The sequence below is a fragment of the Ips typographus genome, linkage group LG12 (assembly GCF_016097725.1).
Source record: "Ips typographus isolate SLU linkage group LG12, UJ_Ityp_2.0, whole genome shotgun sequence".
Classification (NCBI taxonomy): Eukaryota; Metazoa; Arthropoda; class Insecta; order Coleoptera; family Curculionidae; genus Ips; species Ips typographus.
Window position 1 is genome coordinate 1,401,639 of NC_138433.1, and position 19,797 is coordinate 1,421,435.

General features: G+C 35.9%; 3 protein-coding genes across 6 annotated transcripts in view; 2 read left to right on the forward strand and 1 right to left on the reverse strand.

Annotated features, from left to right (window-relative positions):
- LOC145736643 (uncharacterized) overlaps positions 1-2,924 on the forward strand; it is an 18,679-nt gene extending 15,755 nt beyond the window's left edge. For all 4 annotated transcript variants that reach the window (XM_081991061.1, XM_081991064.1, XM_081991063.1 and 1 more), the window contains one exon: positions 45-2,924. In XM_081991061.1, coding sequence (XP_081847187.1) covers positions 45-351 — 307 coding nt within the window. In that variant the 3' untranslated portion in view covers positions 352-2,924. The remainder of the gene's footprint in view (positions 1-44) is intronic.
- bbx (bobby sox) lies at positions 2,879-17,080 on the reverse strand. The gene is given in 8 exon segments (XM_081991066.1): positions 2,879-6,072; positions 6,074-6,304; positions 6,363-6,601; positions 6,658-6,928; positions 7,824-8,090; positions 8,153-8,376; positions 8,426-8,735; positions 16,955-17,080. Coding segments are annotated over 7 exon segments (1,668 nt in total). The 5' UTR covers positions 8,712-8,735; positions 16,955-17,080; the 3' UTR covers positions 2,879-5,922.
- Atf3 (Activating transcription factor 3) overlaps positions 13,050-19,797 on the forward strand; it is a 13,783-nt gene continuing 7,035 nt past the window's right edge. The window contains exon 1 of the mRNA XM_081991071.1: positions 13,050-13,260. The gene's annotated coding sequence lies outside the window, so the exon portion shown is untranslated. The remainder of the gene's footprint in view (positions 13,261-19,797) is intronic.

Consider the following 19,797-nt stretch of genomic DNA (forward strand, 5'->3'; position numbering starts at 1 on the left):
CAAATCCACTTTCAAGCAGATTTTTCACAAATAATTTACTATAGACCCATAATGGCAACGTTGCCTCAACGTCCTAAAACTACAGGAGGTAACAAACAGCCCCACGCACCAGGTCCGAGTTACGCTTGGTGCAGTACCGCTCCCTCGCCTCTAGTGCGGCCCTTAAGTGCAGCTCCTAAAATTGGCACGTTCACATCATCGACGGGTATTTTAAAACCTCCAAGGGTGAATGTGGAGCATGTTTTGGCTGAGGGTGCGTTTCGACCGAGCGATCCCGCCATCAGCGTTATTGAGGCCATAAAAAGCGAGTTGGAAAAGGTCGTATCGTTACCTGGCAGTCCAGGCAATTGATCAGTTAATATTTTTGTTTTCTAGTCGTTTAGATTTAAGTACTATTAGTATTATTAGATTCCGTAGAACTCCATGGAATAATAATACAGAACTGATTGTTCCCAAGTGACTTAAGTCCTATAGTTCGTTGCAAAAACAATGTTTATATTGAAACTAACTATAGACATGTGTGACGTCACTTGGCTGGCAGCTGTCAAATTTACATTTACAGACGCTAGTAAAACACAAATCCTGAAATTTCAGATTTTTTCCTCACTGGGTTTACACAGAATGAACATTATTTTGAAATCGCCTTTTTTTAAAAATTACAATGTTGCCATATCATCCGCACTTTTATTAGTTTTGACACGTGGATTAGTACAGTATTGCCAATAATTGTCTCAAATTCTTAAATATTAGAAAAGCCGTCCTTTAGTATTATCACATATACATCATTAAGGTAAAAACATCTTTTTTTAAGGTTATTAAATAATATTGTTAGCGTTAGGTGAACACTTAAAAATACTTTTTTACATTGTGATATTACCGAGTGGCTAGAAATGTTAATTATTATTAATTAATACGTGCAATTTGTTGTTACTAATTTAGTGTAAATGAGGTGCAAAAATAAAAGTGCATTTTACAACCGCTAAACAGTACGTGAAGTACTTCACGTCCGTTTGAACAGAAAACTTATTTTTCTGCGAAAATTGGGATTTTATCTAAAAATTTATTCTTGTATGAGGAGCAGGAGGTAAATTGATTTTTCTTGACAATTGGTGAATGTGATTAAATGACTTCTTAGGGAGCGAACATAAAATCTATATTTAATGTCTTACTGTTTTTTTTTCTGCAGAAAACCGAACAGAAAATTTTAGGATTGAGGTGATAATAAAAGTCAAACATTTTTTAATAAACTTTATTAAAATCTATTAATATATTAATGTTAGTTACCTTCCTAGAGGTGGAACAGCTCTACAGGGTGGCCCAACGAAATGTGACCCATTTAAAAATCAAAAGTGTGACGTGTGGTATTTTCTTCACTTTGTATGTTAGTGGTCAAGATGTGAAAGTCATTAGTACAAGTGCGACCTTTTCGTTGGGCCACACTGTATAAACATTACGATTTCTTTACAATAAAAAAATGGTAAAATAAATAAAAAGGCACTATATAAAATTCATAAATAAAAAGCGATATACTTCCATATTTCATAGAAAAATAAAATTGTTTATCACATTCCTTTGAATCACACCCTTTTGATATACGCCGTTGTATTTTAATTTTTGTCTTGTACGGAAACTGCTAACGTTACAAGACGTGTCTATGTAATATGCATGCACCACTATGTAGACATAACCTCAAAATATGAATAACCTTTATTAATATATGTATGTATATTCTATATGCGGTATATATTACCTACCTAACTATAAGGCGTATTTTAGAAAAAAGAAAAACAATTTGGTCAATATTTAAGGCCCTAAGTTTTCTATAATTGGTTTTGTATTTTGGATAAAATTGATGTGTCTTACATACTTTAAAGCTTCTTGTAGTAAATTACTCAACTAGTGCAGCACGAACAAGTTGGGATATCAGATCCACTTAAAATCTCAACATACCAGAAATAATGCCTAATAATAATAGAAAAATATCGATTACTATTAATATAACTTCCTACCAAACTAAACAATAATTGAAATAACACGTGATTATTACCTTACAACAAAATGAAATAACACCATAAACTATATAAGTATATATAATAATGATTTGGTATGAACGATTAGAATGTTTATAAAATACGATATAAGATCCAAAGCAGCAACAATGATTATAGACACTTTAATAATGTGACTAAAAACAGGAACATGTAATTTTTTTTGGCTAGCAAAAATTGCTCAAATTAATTATACAAGGGGGTCATCAACCAATTTTTTTTTAAATTTTGTTAATAGATGGTGCTTAAAAAAATATTTAACACGTATTTTTTGTTTTCGGCTTTAGAAGCTTTTAAACCTAAGAAAAATTACAATAACAATTTTATTTGGTTGTTTCACCCTATATACATTCTATCCCGTTTGACGTCAGACTGACATTAATTTGAAAAGTCATATATCTGAATCACTATATTTTTCATGCACCCCCTGTATAGTAACGGACTGTGAAACTCCAGGAGTTTAACAGTTCTTTACGAAAATTTCTACTTTCCTTCAAATTTGTACACAATGTGCTTATGAATGTAACGGGTGTTCAATAATTGTTATGGTCGTAGTTGGCTGTGGTATGGTTTGAAATCAAACAGGCGCAGGCGGATTGACAGCTGTCATATAACAATTGTTTGCAACGCTATCTAAGACTTTTTGTGACAATTGCCATCCATAGGCGACCTGACCATAACAATTATTCAACACCCGTTAGAATTCCACCTACGTTAGCATATTGAATTGTCCCATACATACGTCACACACAGGGGTGTGTCAAGTAGTATTTAAACAGCTTTTTAGAAAAACTCTACAATATTAATATTTTGAACGGAAAATTGGACTATAGTTGATGACCCCATCGATTAACAATGAACCACCCTGCGAAGATATTTATAAAGAAAGAAGAAACAAAAAAAAAAACAAAGTCCTCCCCCTTCATTTAAAAGGGGAGATCCTACCTGACTAGACCGGTGCGATGGTTTAATTAACAACTACCCTTGTTTCTAGTAATTTGACTGTTTTTTTCAAACCCGTACAACACGTTAAACCTATGTAATGCTTAATTAGAGTGAAAAAAAAAGTCTGATATTCCTTTATAAATATGTACATACATTCAATTCCTGTATTTGTTATGCCAATCTCAAAACCCCATTAAGATGCACTTAACAGGACTGCAAAAGCAGCCCTTATTGCTCATTTGTATATAAGTATTATTTGGTCCGACGGTGTGGTAAAAAGGCTTTTGTTTCCTTAACTAATCCTACCTGCCAATTTCAGTTAAACATAACCAACAACTTAAACTAAACAATATAACATAGCAATAAATTTTATAAAGTTTTAATCATTTTTTTCTGCTTAACATAATCAAGTAGCGGAGTGATTAATTTTTGTATTCAACAGAAATGAATCTCATCATTTTGAAGCTCTCTGGTGGGCGAACAGAGCGAATGTGATGTCACGATGACGTAATTTGACAGTTGGCTATAGGTCTGTTCGCAGAACGAATCTCCAACTAACAATCAGAGGAATATGTCCAGCTATAATGGTCATTACCTTTAAAATGCTTAAAACGACACAATTTCCGACTTTCAGTTGAAAACCAGTTTGAAATTGCCTCTACGAACAAACCTTATACTATCCCAAGTGACGTCACATCCGCTCTATACCATGGAGGGCTAAAAGGAAGTGGACCTTACTCTGATGTGTGTTAAGACTAGAATCGTAGACTAAATGATAAGTACAGGATCTGAAAATTAATTTAAGTAAGCAACGAGAGATGGCACCACTAGACGCGTAATGTGACGTTGTCTAGTTGACAAATCACATTTTTTGTGTGTGTTTTGTTTAATTGTTGTGTTTCACTTTGTTATTAATTTATTCTTCAATATTTATCAAAGACTATTTTATACTTAGTACATTCCATGTTTGATTTTAAAACAGTCACGTGACCATTTGTACCTTAAAATGCGTCACGAGATTTAAAACTAAAAAGCGGTCTCGTGATATTTAAAATTAAATCTAATTATTATTGAAACTAGTCACACGTGACCGTTCAAGTACTATTTTGTCATTTACAGTCACGTGACCTACAGGATTCCGTTTTGGCATTAAAAAATCGTCACGTGACTTTATGAACTGTAAAAAGGGTCACGTGATCTTTAGGATTCCGGTTTTGACGTGAAAATTATTGAAAATGCTCACGTGACCATTTGCACTATAAAGAAAGTAACGTGCGTCTTTAAAAACATCAGTTTAAACTGAAAAACGATCACGTGATGCTTTAAATAACATTTTGACTTTTAAAACTGTCACGTGGCATTATAAATTCCGCTTTAAATCTTAAAAAAGTTAAGCGACCTTCAAGTCTCGTTTTCACGTTAAATAAAAGTCACGTGAGCTAAAAATTAAATTTGATTATTGAAAATCGTCACGTGACCATTTGCACATTAAAAGGAATCATGTAATTTCAAAAATTCTCAGTTTAAAGTGGAAAACACCCTGTAAACAGTATTTTGCCATTTTAGTCACGTGACCTTCAGGATTCCGGTTTGGAATTAAAAAAGAGCCCCCACGTAACTTTCTAAATAATATTTGTGACATCTAAACCGGTCACGTGACCTTTAGGATTTCGTTTTGACGTTAAAATTATGGAAAATCATCACGTGGCCATTTGCACTGTAAAGAGGGTCACGTGTCTTTAAAAAATATCAGTTTAAACTGAAAAACCATCACGTGTCTCTTTAAATAACATTTTGACATTTAAAACTGTCACGTGACATTATAAATTCCATTTTTAACGTTAAAAAAGTCAAGCAACCTTCAAGTCCCGTTTTCACGGTAAACAAAAGTCACGTGAACTAAAAATTAAATTTGATCATTGACAATCGTCACGTGACCATTTGTATGTAAAAAAAAAGTAATGTAATTTAAAAAATCATAATTCAAAACGGCCAGTGGACTCTGTAAACAGTATTCTGTCATTTTACAGTCACGTGACGTTCAGGATTCCGGTTTGGCATTAAAAAACAAGCCACACGTGACTTAAACAATATTTGTGACATCTAAACCGGTCACGTGATCTTTAGGATTTTGTTTTGACGTTAGATTGATTGAAAATCATCACGTGGCAATTTGCACTGTAAAGAGGGTCACGTGTCTTTAAAAAATATCAGTTTAAACTGAAAAACCATCACGTGTTCCTTTAAATAACATTTTGACATTTAAAACTGTCATGTGCCTTTCAGAATCTGTTTTGACGTTAAAAAGAGTTAAAAAGAGTGAAGCAATTTGAAAAATATTAGTGTAAACACACAAACTGTCACGTGACGTTGAAAATTACATTTTTATCTTACAAATAGATACGTGATTCAGTGGATCAATTTAAAACTAAAAAAACGGTCACGTGACTTTCAGGATTCTTTTTTGACGTTAAAAAAATAATCACGTGACTTTTAAAATAAATAGAGAGAGAGAGAAGCTTTATTATTGATACCTCAAACCAGAAATTTTTATCTTGTTTTGTTTTCAAAAAACGAGTAATTTAACTCAAATTTATTTAAAAAAAGTCAAGCTTTCAGATGAGATAAATAGCAAAAGAAAGTGTATTATAGGAAATACTAGAAAACTTGGCAACTATGTCTGCAAAGACGAGCTGTAGTAGCGCCATCTCTTAGAGTTTACCTACAACTGAAACGGTCAAAATACCTTTGAAAACCCTTGAAGCATAAAGGCTTCCTTTTCGGGCACCACTATAATTAAATTGCGCTGATTGTCTGTACTTATCATTTAGTTTATGGTAGAATACTTGCACCAACGAATTTAAGAGCTAAAATTTAATTTTACCCCGCTACTTGAACAGTTTGCTAAAACTAAAAAACAAAACACGTTCTACGTACCCGTTGCGCTTTCGTCGATTTTCTCAGTGCTAGCAGCGACCATAGCCAAAGTGGCTAACCCTAACAGAGCATCGGCCCTCTCCAACGTGTCCTCTTCCATTTTATTCAAATGCGTGATGCTCGACTTGTTTTTCCGTTTTTTTCGAACCGACCGCCGCCTCCACTTTTACGTTGTTATTCTCCGTCACTTTTTGCATTTTACTCGGGGACGAGTCGCTTTTAAACTTCATTTTTCGTTTCTTATTCTCGCGTTTCCTCTTCACGAAATCGTCGTAGCACAGGCTGGGAAGATTGTCTATCCGAAGATCGAGGTTAAAGCTGATCTGTGGTGGTTGTTTCGCTTCTGAGGGGTCCGAAGTGGTTCGTACGCGTTCCTGAAGATTAATTCCACACTTAACCTAACATTCTTTAAAAAAAAAAATTGGTGATTACCTTGAGTTTGGTTGCTTCTTCATCATAGTCGATTTTAACTTTAGTCCGTTCAGCCAGTCGTTTTATAGTGGTTTCCAAATTGAAAGGGAGCGTTTCCTGGCTAGATTTGGTTAGTTCCTTATGATGCTGCGTGAGTTTCATATCCCGTTTGTTTCCCAACAGTTTCCCTTCCACCATGAATCGTTCGTAACGTTTACCTTTGCACATCCGATCGCTTTTTCTCTGTAAATCCTTTGCGTCTGCAACAAAAACCACATTCACATACTGAACTTAACCTAAACCCAAAAACAAATACCGTCACGATCGTTAGCAAAAATCCCGTCCACGACTTTGTTCAACAAATCCTGGTGGGTCATATTGCTCGATTCCTTTTCATCAAAAATGTTCCTGGAACAGTTCAGTTCACCCTCGTACTGTTCGTAAATTCGTTTTTTGATAGGTTTCGGAGGTAGGTCTGCGTTTTTGATTGTGTTGCTGGTGGGAGTCGCGTAAATTCCATTTACCACCTTTTCCATTTCCTCTTCATTTGAGTGGAGATGTTCGTTGTTGTTATTATTGTTTTCAACCTGGAAAAATCAGAAATGGCCGCACGTCATTTCTGCCATGGCCAACTAAGAATTCACTCGCGGTTAAGTAAGTAGTCATAGTAGGCTTGGATTTGCTTAAATGCTTATTGAACTTCTAAGCAGCTAACTTTGCTGACAAATGAAAAGAGTGCTATGCAAACCAATGCTACAGACAAAGAAAAATATAAGTCGGTTTGCAATCAGGTCACATAATATCAATTAAGCTTAACTGATAGCGGTTATGTGCCATTTCACTAAACTGACACACGTCAAAAGAGATTTCAGTCCATCCTTGTCTGAAACACTGATTTACAATAGTTCTTTCTTCTTACCATTGACACATTTAATTTAATGTACAGGGTGGGCCAAATTGGACGTATTTAAATGGAAGTTTTCTTCAAAACTGTCTAGCTTCTTCCAGGTGCGTTATTTTGCTATTTCTTAAAATACATTTCTACAGCAACTTTTTACGTAGAATGCAGTAGTGTAAATAATTTTTCTCTATTGGACACGGTTTTTAAGATACGCACATAAAAATTGTTTTTTTAAATGAAACACCCTGTATATTATTTCATTTTTGAAAAGATCTTAAAATTACCATTTTCATGACATATGACACTTGATATTTCAAGTTCTATTCGATTATGAGTTCCATTTAAAATAAGAAAATTATATCAATTATTGAGAAAACGGAAGGCAGTAGCCAAAAACTAAACACGCCACTGGAATCACATCAAAACAAGTGCCTTAAGAATGTTTTTGTGTCACTTTGATTTTCCTGTCAAAACTCACTAAATCCGGACACCCTGTATTTGTTATTTTTTTTATAGAAAACTTGTAGCAATTTGACAATATTAATAAAGAGGCTGTTTGTACAAAAAATAGTCATATTTACCACACAACAAAGCACATCATCTTCCTTGTTTCCGGAATGGTAGTTATTGTTCATAAGAGACGTTAATCCGCCCAATTGAGACTCATCAGCCAGTTTACCGGGAGTAAATTCGGACAGGTAGACTTGTTGCGCGGTAGGACTGGCCACCACTGTAGAGGGCGCTGGTTTCGATATAGTGGTGGGACGGGTGGCGAGAGTCCGCAATGGAGGAGCCGGTAGTTTATACCAGCGGAAGCCCGGATTGGCAGATAGGAAGGCATCTTTATACTTTTTAAATCCACACATAAATTAATGCTTTTCTCGTAAAAAAAAAACCGTGAAATGCACACCTCTTTGGCTAAATCGTTATAAGGTTGTTTTTCGGCAATATTCAACAGCGCCCACCATTCTCCAAGAATTTTGGTTACACCCCTGTTTTCTGTGGTGGGGTAGCGCTGTCTGACAATCGGCCGGTGTTTTTTGCAGAAAATCAAGAAGGCATTTGGTGGTCGGCGGGCGTGATGGGACGGTGACACCTCCTCCTGTCCCAACAACCCCTCAGCAGGCTCCTCATCTACCACCAAAAGTTAAAAACGCACTCACCGCTTTAAAACAACACTCACCTGCAGATTTGGACTCGCGTTTTGCTTCCAGTTCTTCACCTCCGCTCGTTTCACCGCCATCCTCTTGATCTTTTGCCTCGCTAGCGCCCCCCCAAGTGGTCTTCAAAATCATCAAGTTCTCCACTTTGACCTTATTGTTAGTATCGAAATTATGCTTAGACCACACCTCTCCGATTTTTTTTTCGTTAATTGCATCCCCCTGCGCACCCTTTTGGTTTGTTGGCGGTTCTTCCAAGAAGTAGAAACCGGGAGGCTTTAGGAAACCGTTTTCGATTGTTGTGTTCATTTCCCACGTTTACATTTGGTCTACCTGAAATTATTTAGTCATTACAGACTTCCAACTGGGTCACCTAATATACTAATTGAGTAGAATATTGATAAAAAATCATTTAGTTTGGTAATTTGTGTTCAAACTGAATAGGAAAGAATAAGACTGAACTGAGAGAAACCATTAGAAACGAAGGGTGTCCCTAACAAACCTTTTCGTCTTTTGGTCAAAAATTCAGTTCTAAAAAAGACCAGAAAGTTTATAGATTTTCCAACAAAACACTCCTTATTCTTATAATTCTGTCTGATTCTCTGTTCAAAACTAAGGAAAGTTTGTATTGCCACTTATTTGAAAAAACCATTCTTTAAATTGATACATTGAACCACCCTGTAACTGTCAAAATAACCGAATTAATTCAGGTTAAAGGAGTAGTTGTCAAATTCAAGTCAAAACTGTCTCTAATGCCACACACACACTTTGTGTAGACTTTTATATGTCAAGGGATAGAAAATAAAATGGGTTTTCAAAAAATATGGCCGCATGTCTTGATAGGTTGCGTCGTTTGGCCGCCAGAGGGCTACAAAGCCTACTAAATATTTTCCTTGACTGATACGGCTCTAATTTTAAGGATTTTTCTTAAATCGGGCAGGTACGGCCCTGATATTTGGCAGCAAAGTAGTAGCAAAACTCTACAAATACAATCATTAAGGTCGCTTTTCGCTTGCACTAACTGGCCAACATAACGCAAAACCGATTAGGTTAGTGTCGGTGTTTCAGGCAAATTTGACCCTTACAAAAATTGCCATTTGCAAAAACAAAAAATTTTTCAAGCATTACGTCGTGGTAGACCTAGGACCTAGTAAGTCACGTGACCATGCTTTCCTAATTTCCTAAGGTCAAATTAGCCTTTAACCAGTCGAAAAATGTTTGTGGTGCACCCTGTCATTAAACCGTAAAAACCACGTGTATTTGTAGCACGTTGTATATACTTTTATATGTCGATGGACAGCCAATGAAATGAGCTTCACATTGACGTATAAAAATTGATTGATAAGTGGTACCGTTTGGCCGCTAGAGGACGTCAAATTTGACCAATTGTTTTTATCACCTTTTTGGTGCATCCTCTTGTTTAATCCTCAAAAACTCGCTTAAATGCACTATTTTTGGTAGAGTTCGAGACGTCAATAGATAGCCAGTAAAATGAGCTTTCTAAAAATATCCCAACTTGGGTTAATAGGTTGGACGGTTTGGCCGCTAGAGGGCGTCAAAGTTTCATGACTTTTTTGGTGCATTTTTTCGTTCACTCGTCAATAACTAGCTTATTTGCTACATTTAATATAAACTTTTATATGTCAATAGATAGCCAATGAAATGAGCTTTTTATTGGTGTATAAAAATGATTGATTAGTGGTACGGTTTCGCTGCTAACTAAAATTAAAACTAACTCTAACTAATTCTTCCTTGTTTTCCAAGGGATTTCATTGAAATTACCAAACTTTATTTATGTTTATATTTGAATGGACCTTTTCAATTTTATTAATAGATTCCATAATACTAATTTAATGGAGTGTATTTAACGTCACAATAACGTAACTGACAGTTGGTCAAATTATGCTATTTCCAAATTAGTCATTGTGACGTTTAAAACGCTCTGCTCGCTCCATGGAGCTTGAAAACGAATGCGGCCACTGAGTTTAGACAAAGTGACAACAAATTTAGTATGTGACATTTGAGAGGATTTACTGCCACCTTTGTCTAACTCATTGATTTCTAATGGGTTCTCTCTTCTTACCAGGAAAATATCCATACCTGTATTTATATTTATGAACGTTGGGTTACAAGGTTAATAAAAGGTAAACACAGGCAAAAATTCGGTGAAATCGCTTCTACAGTTGCCTAATTAGAGTTCTTTTTGTTTAACCTAAAGAATTGAAAGTGTAATTTTTACAGGTCTCCTTGAATCAGGGCCGGCTTCTGCATATTCTCTCTACCACCAGAAACAACATTACTAACTGGCTGTTGCCCCTAATAAGCAAATAAAACTGAATAGGCCTTTAAGTGATAATAAATAGGTGTGGTCCAAACTAACTTTAAACACTAGCTCAATATGGCTGCTCTATGCTCAAACTAACAATATTTTTTGAGTTAGTGTAGGTGAAATCATTAGTTTTGTGTAAACTACTCTATTAACAAATAAATAATCTACATATTAGTTGCCTACAGCTTCAAATTATTAAACTATTTTGGACAGAAGGTGTAATTAAAATTCAATGTCATTAGTTCATCCTTATTACAATAGCACACAAAAGTAGGTAGAAATCAACACTATGCATTTACAAGCCTAAAAGGATATCAAAGCTATCATTGTCTAGTACTATTTTTAGTTGGAATTCGGCTGACATAACAGAATGTGAAGAAATCGCAGAAAAACGCTCCACAGACCGCCGATTTAGACATATTTATGCATGTCGCCAATTACAAACTTAATTCTCAACATTGTTAAAAACTTGTTCAAGGACGTTCAAGTTGCTAAGTGGAATTTCGCCTATTATTTACTGAAAATATCGATTGTGGAACGTGCCATTACTGAACCGAAGGTCCAGCACCTTTGCCGCACCATCGCCCCCCAAAAACCACCACGAAAACCCTCTTAAACTAAGGAAAACCGAAATTTCTGCTTACCTCCCAAGTTCTCGCACTTCATAAAATAACAAACGCAATCATATGACGTCACGTCGCGAAAATAACACCGTTTTTCTGGCGAAATGGCTGCGATAAACGGAAAATTAAAATGAAAATTGACACCGCGAAGGCACTAAGGGCGTTTCTCTGTCATGACATCGAAATCAAAACGGGATTTTCCGCGGAAAGGTCGCACCAAAAAATCGCAATCAAATATGTCCGAATTGTTTAGATTTTCTCGACAGTCAGCTGTTCCCCCACTCGTACGCTCAAACGTCAACGCTGTCAAAAATACGCGACCCGATTGGTCGTGCCCCATCTTTGTTTAATTTATTGCAGTTTGATTTGCCCTTGTGACACATATTCGGTTTTGTATCATGTTTTATTGATTTTTCTTATTTCCTTCTCAACTAATTCGCAATTATTCCAGGAAAACTTTAAAACCAACCAAGTATTTTATATTATACTGCCCTAACCAAAACTAATATGCCGCTGCAACTCCGACCTACTTTGATCTACCGTAAAACCGGCTTTTTTAGTTCAATCTAAGCATTTTCAAGTTTTTAGATAAATTTGTTTGCATAGTCGTACTATTAAAACTGGTTTTTCCGGCTTTCTCCTCAAATTAATTAAAATTAATTAACGCTGCAACGCGGGCTGCAGAGTGCATTCGTCAATTGCCGCAACCCAACATACAGGCAAAACTTGTGGCGCCATCTGTGGTTCGATATTGCAATTACATATTACAGAAGTTGTTTCTTTTTATATAAGGAACTACTTATTGAGTTTAATATTAGTTTAATATAGAGCTTTGCATTAAGTGGATTCACCAAAAGTCAAGAAATTACACTTTGAAATTTGCTGCTTTAGAACTGTCAAACTTAATAAACAGTTTAGTACAGTTTTAACCTTTTAATTGTTAAAATTACTTGTTAATCTATCAATGACGACCTGGTGAATGTAAAGCCATAAGAAAAGACAATAAATCTTAGATTTGAACAAAAACAGAAAAAACAAGCGCATATTGCATGGTACTGACTTAGTATACGCTCCAGGGCAATTTTCAGTTTCAATTCGTTTTTATTTAGAAATCACCCCAATCTGAAAATACGTACATCTTTGTGGGGGGTTTGGCAAGAATCGATTCGCTTTTGTTTTAGTCTTACAAATGTCAACAATGACAATTTATTTAAATATTCTGGGTTTGTGGAATTTGCTCCTGTACTACGACCACTTTCTGAGATATTGCCAACTCTGTGTTTTTTTTTAGTGACATTTTGTACAATATTATGTCACGTGACTTGGTTGATATTTTAATTACCCAAAAGACTGGACAGATTTTTAAAAGGGTGTTTTGACTAAAATTTGTTAGTCAATACACAGTGTTTCTGGTAGAGAAACCACTAAACCAAAACATCCTCGTCAAATTGAATGGAATAGAAATGGATGTTAATGTGTATATAAAAAAAAAGCGGCGGAATTAAAAGTATTATAACTCCGGGGCGCGATATTCGCATTCGCAAACCGGGCAAGCAGTCACGACTGCCACAGAGTCCGCCGCGGTTTTCGACCAATCAGAGTGCGCATAACGTCACGGCCGGCCAATCGGGACGTCCCGTCGTGACATAATATCTAAAAATAGCCCGCGATTTATAAACCGATCCGCATATGTTTGGATTTGTTGTTTGTTTGAGTTGCTCGCGAGGTGCGGTCGCTCCGAGCGAATTTCTTACCGCGCGATCCTCGTAAATGAAATGAATAAAGTTTATCGGACCGACGCGATTGATCAGGATCACAACGAATTTGTCGTCGTTCGTGCTAGAAAAAGGCTTGGACGTCGGAAAAACGGGACGACCGTCAGGACAAACAGGTGGTTCGAGCCAAGGTAAATGTTTGTTTACTTTTTGCTCTTGTTTTGTGCTAAAAATATGCTGGGATGGTCTCGGGACGAACCTTACGAATGGGCACTCCCACAACGAAACATTGATTATCCAAAATACTTACCGATACTCAATCAGTTTATTAATAGGGGTCCTAAGACCAAAATTTGACAGTTGTCACGTGACGAAAAGGCACATAACGTATAAGAGAGTTCACATCAATGTCTCTTGTATCCATTAATGCAGTAAGAAGAGTCCCAAAGAATTTAACAAACTGTTCGAGTTTGCATAAAAATTTGACAGTTGTCAGTTGTCACGTGACCCAAAGATTCATAACAGACAGAAGGTCACATGACTTTATACATTTTTTAGGCGTTTATGAGCATCGCACTGTTCATAGATTGTGATTGGTCAAAATAAAGCTTTATTGTTGGTAACATGTATACCACAACGACTAACTTAAAACCACTCTATTTATGACAGAGAAAAAAAGATTTTTGTCCAGATGCCCTACATTATAGAGATTATCTAAAAAGCAGTCGGATTTTGGCAAACATGCGAATAGCAGATGGTGACCGTGAACGTTAAAAACATAAATAAATAACCGAAAAAACCAAAAGGAAACAAATATTTTACACAACGCAAGATCAAAATTCTGGTCTGGATAGTTTAGTTTTAACGCCCTCTAGTGAGCAAACAGTTCTGGGTACCACTCTATGTAGTATTTTTAGAAACGTTATAGTTTTGGCTATGTTTTATCTTCAGTGACTTTCCGGCCTTAGTCTTTAAATAATCGAGGTATTAAGGCTTAAAGCCAATAAGGTCTAAATCCTAGTTCAGGTCTGGAAAAACTTGATTTTGACGCCCTGTATTTCAAAACCAGGAGGGGTGAATGAAGAAGCCTGACATATCACAAACTGTAACTAGGCTATGATTTCTGCTGTATAAATCATACCGCCAACTGACCAATCACTATTTGATTAGGACGCAAAAAAATATGAAATACGTATTTTATTATTTTTCAAAATACCAAGTTGAACATAACAAAAATTAAATTTAAAAAAATCAAATTTCATAGTAGCGTTTAAAACGCCCGCTAGATATGACGTAGACGGTTTTCAACCAATTAGGTGCTAGGCGCCACTACTAACGTCAACTTTTTCCACGCCCACTTTAGAGTTGCCAGTTTGTAAACTTTGACCGATTCAAATTAATACTTTTAGTCCAGTGAAATAAAAATGTCGTCACGTGCTATAAAACGTGTTATTTGGCAACATTGGCACTTTGCGGACTTCACTCGTGACGTTATAAATCAGCTGAGCGGAAGTTGCTGTCAACTGTTAGACAGCCATAGCCAATAAAACCGCTGAAAGTCGTCTACGTCATAAACGCGGCAAAACTGTCGATTTGAATTTATTTACGCATTTTCAAAGTTTTGTTTTCGGTTCATTCCGATTTATGTGGGAGGAGCCCATTCATATTCACTCCTAGTTTTTAAATAGACAGCCAAACAGGGCTGCCATTTTATGTGGTTGTGTTTTAAGAAACGTCATAGTCTTGTCAAATACAGGGTTGTCCAATACTACGGCAGTCTACAGCACTAATACACAGATCTAAAAAGCGGTCATATTTTGGCAAAGCAGATGGCGACCGTGAACGTTAAGAATATAAATAAATAACCGACAAAAAAAAAACAAAACAGCCGTGTTTCACTCCTTTACACAACTCGGTAATAATTCCTTTTTAATGAATTTAAAAAGTTTGGCCATGAATTAGTGTTATTTAACACAGGCAGTGGTTCGGTTCGGAAAGTTAATGTACGTAGGTGGCAAAAATAAATTGCTCTTTTTATCACGGTATTTTATTATTTTATTCAGTAGCATTAATAACAAGGAATGTCAATTTCGATTTGTCTGCAATCGGGCAACGCAGTGGGATAAATCCCTATTAACGTAATTTGATGTAATTAAATTTATCGCCGTTAAAGGAACAATATAAGACCATAAAACATCCTTTTTAATGGCTAATTTGCAAAGAATGAAGATGACGCTCAACCTTGAAATTAGACGGGTTTGATCGTTCACACAAACAATTATTTACTATTCTGCCTGTAAATGTATGCGTTCCACTTTTTAGACGGTTTTTACTGAAAAAATCGTGCTTTGAATTCATACTCAAAGACGTCCAAGGTTGCTTGAATTATCGAATTGTTTATATCTGTTTCAATTACAAGAATTCCAAAGAACTAAATATCTCGATAATTGTTCCATTGCTATTAGGCACTTCAATGAAATGTCAAAAACAGCTGATGAGTTTTGCAAGGGCAAAAACTGCTTAAATTTAACGATTTTCTAAAGATTGATAAATGCCTGCCAAATTCAACAGAAGGCTTTCCGCAACTGTACGATATGAAATAAACCAATTACAGCTAATCTTGAACGTAAACATGGCAGCAAACAAAAATAACCTCAAGTTTTGATTTTAAACCGTAAAATTTCATCTAATCCTCAAAAAACTCAAATACAAACAAACGCAAACTGTCACAACTATTTCCGCCATATTGGAATTTTGAACAAGCAAGTATAGTAGGCGGTGATTCGACACGTCAACCTAAAAGACGAAGTTAATCAGCTGTCAGCTGTCACACGGTGACAATCCGGGACACCGGTCAAACTTTGGCTGCGTCAAAACATTATTTGTGTGAAATTTGGTGCGATAGGATCATTTTATTCACCCTTGTTGTACAATATACTATTTAATGGCTGTTTTTGACATTTCATTGGAGTGTTCATAACGCATTAGAGTTCTTAGGTTGGGGTGGAGAGCCAAAACCGTGTGAAACCATCATAAACACAGAGGAAACAAGCTCGCTTTATCTTTTTATGTAACCATCCAACCATTTTTTACTGTCAGATATTCATCTGGAAATGTGTTTTTTTTTTGTTTTGTTTTGTCACTGGTAATAAATTAAGCTCGTGAATTTCCTCCTGTTTTAGATTCGCCAGCTCGATTACTTTTATTGCTACTCTACCAGTTTAGTTTTGATCAGAGTTTTGTCTGTTGGTTGGCTGGACTTGTCGCCTAATAGGTCATGTTTGTTTACACAAAACAAAATGGCTGTCAAAATTAATTTTGTTAATTTCCCAGGCCATTTAAGTTGTAAACATTTAATTACGACAAAGAAACGAAACAGAAGCGCGTACTTTTCGGGCAGCAAGTTGCTGTTCAAATATTTATCCGATCCGTGGAGCGTGAACTGGTGTTTGCTTGAAATATTCTAGCAAATCTCGTATTTCCACTCATTAACATATTTTTTTCTGCCTAGAAGCAATATGGACGGAACAAAAGGTTTAAGACAGACCGCACGTCTCTGTGAGGTGCGTCAAAAAAATCACAATAATCGCTTTGAAGGCTCAATAGGAATGATGTAATCTACTGAGAAGCGCATAAGATTACTCATTCATTCGGATATTTGCATTTCAAATAGTTACTTTTTACTATCATATGACGTTATTGTTTTTGCACGGTTTGATTGGTCATTCTAGTGGTTTGCCATTCACTCATTACGTCACTGTAAAGAGTATGTTAATTGGCGCTCTGACTGATCAGTCTTTAACGCCCTCTAGCGGCTAAACAATGCTGGATACAACTTTATCTAGTCTCATTTTTTTAAATGTTACAATCTTGACTATTCCTTACCTTCAGTGACTTTTCGGCTTAATTTTTCAAATAATCCAGCTGTTAAGGGTTAAAGCAAGAGAATACAATCATTTTTGGAAACGTCACAGTCTTGACTATCTTTTAGGGTCGGGAACGCCCTCTAGCGTCTCTTTGGTGATTAATTCCTCTTCTAACATCTATAAATAAAACTGAGTTAGTATACGAATTTTTCTCTTTTGAATAATCTACCTTTGGTGGAGTACTGGTACAATTGCAGTGGCGTGGGTGGATTGAAGGTTTGCGCGATTTACTTTCGAAATTTTTCAGTCCGCCACTGTCTTATGAGATCAATTTCAAAAATAGTTTGCGGCACTTAAGAGGTTCAAGATAAGTCGTGATTGAACACCAACATTGTTGTTATTATACGATTTTTATTGTTTTGTTTATTGTTTTGATTTTCATTTGGACAAACTGGTGCAACATGCAATATTTCATCTTCTTTGCAGAGGAGATAACCCGAATTGGCTATATTCAATGATAACCTTGTAAAACCCATTAGGTTAATGCGGCATTTCAGTGTAGGGTTCCCATTGTCTTTAGTCTACTTTCAAGGCTGAAACCATTTTTATTTTTTTATTGCCGTTTTTACGTTCTCCGGGCACGTTAATGGCTTTCGGAACTAAAGTTTGTAAATTTGTTTGCGTTATCCCTGTTTATCAAGTTAACAATTAGTCACCGTAAACTTAACTCATTTAATGGTAAGTCACATGACCGCTACAGCAAAAATTGGAACTCACATCATGTGATAACTCTCTCATCTATATAAGTTTTTATGCAAAGTCCGTTGAGAATGAAAAATGAGTAAGTGGATAAACGTTTGTGTGTATGTAACATGAAAATTAACGAGTGGGTGTTTATTCAATAAATAACCATCCAAACTTCAAGGTAAAGTGATAATTATCGCCCCAAAAGTGTTGTCAATCAATACGGACATCACAGGAAAGGAACCGATTTTTTTCCCGTTAATTTCTTTAATGCGATTAGATTGTTGCCCGAGCAAATCCTATTTACGTTACCGAATAAAATTGAGGTATTAATCTCAAACAATAACCGTCTGATAAGATTAGAAAACGTTATGGTTATTACGACACTGTTTGCTTTTACTGTGCTACGTGAATGGAATTTCTCACCAAGGTCCCCAGACAAAATGACAGTGACAAGGCAGCAACGCCAACTGTCAAAAAAAGGGTAATAGACAATAACTAAGTGTTAAAAATCCGAGAACGTAGTTTGCCAGATTTAACCGCTTCCGCAATTAAATTGATAAATTTCGCTCTTTCCACACCAAACCCGGATGGTTTAGCGATATGGTCCACCACAATAAAATAGTTTTTTTTCCACGCAATCATTTCTTCGCCAGGTTAAGAAAAAAGCCCCAGCACACCTGGTTGCATACAATAATTGTTTTCTCTGAAGGATTGACTCGTCAAATGCATTTTAACTTTGCATGCACCGACAGTCGTTAATTGTATGTCGAGTATGTGTTGATTTGCATTTCCGAACACGCCCTCGGCACTTTGATGTTGAGGAACGCCGACAGTCGACAGTTTTTGCGTAAATCAATTTGATTGGTTCAAAAGGTTGCTTTTTTGACCAATCACACAACATTCTTTTCCAAGCATTATTATTAACGAACTGGCGAGTGAAAGTGGTTTGTTGAGCCCCCAATTTTTTCTTCTAACTAGTTTTAGCTTTAAACTTTTATTAGACTCGAGGTTTTGAGTCAATGACTGTCACACTTTCTTTTTTTTCCCCAGGTTTGTGGTTAACAGTGTACGACAGGGGAGTAATTAATTAAGTTGTGCATTAACGTCCCGGTTGGACCAAATCCAAAAAGAAACCTGATTAAAACGCCTTTCAAAATGAATTTATTGGCCGCGTCAATCTTAACCAGGCTGAAATGAATGGGTTATGTTTATTTTGAAATTTTGCCTACGAAACGTATTTGGAACTTGTACTAAACCGTGTAAATACCTAATTAACTGGAATTTTGATTGGTTTTATCAAATATTTTTGATCCCTAGAACGACACTTATCAAGTTCCCTGAAAACTGTTTGAACCGGAAGTATCTAAGTCATGAAAGTACCTTTTTTTTACCATCTCTGAAACTACGAACAGTGGTGTACCACGTTTTGACTGATGATTAAAAAATCACATGACAACCTATTTATAAAATTACATGGAGGTCACGTGACTTACCGAAAGAAAACGGCTCATAGTGGAATAGACATGAAAACCTATAACCATCTTTGTCTGTTGAGTGTAATTAATGAGAGACCCACCTACATTTACTGTTTTCTGTCAAGTTGACACATTTGTGGCGAATATTTTACTAAAGTGAGCAAAATTACACTTGAACGAAAATTATTTAGGTACTCACATGAATACAATGGTGAAAATAGTCCTGCTATGTAAAGTGCATATTTCCAGGTATCCACAGCAAAAAACATCTTTGTGGCTAACTGTACACTATTCTTAAGGGTTGTTCCTCTAATGCAGCAACTTCAGCTTGAACCTAGAAAACCAGCCCTAGTTAGTGAACATATAATGAGATACAAAACCCCAATATACTGTTAATTAATCGCTTTTAAATCCAGATTCCATCCACAGCAAAAAACATCTTTGTGGCTAACACCATTCTTAAGGGTTGTTCTCCTCTAACTCATGTCCTTTGCAGCAACTTCAGCTTGAACCTAAAAAACTAGCCCTATTTAGTGAACATATAATGAGATACAAAACCCCAATTTACTGTTAATTAATCGGTTTTAAATCCAAATTTACTAAACTCCTACGCGTATGTCATTTACTAGGGAGGCCATTT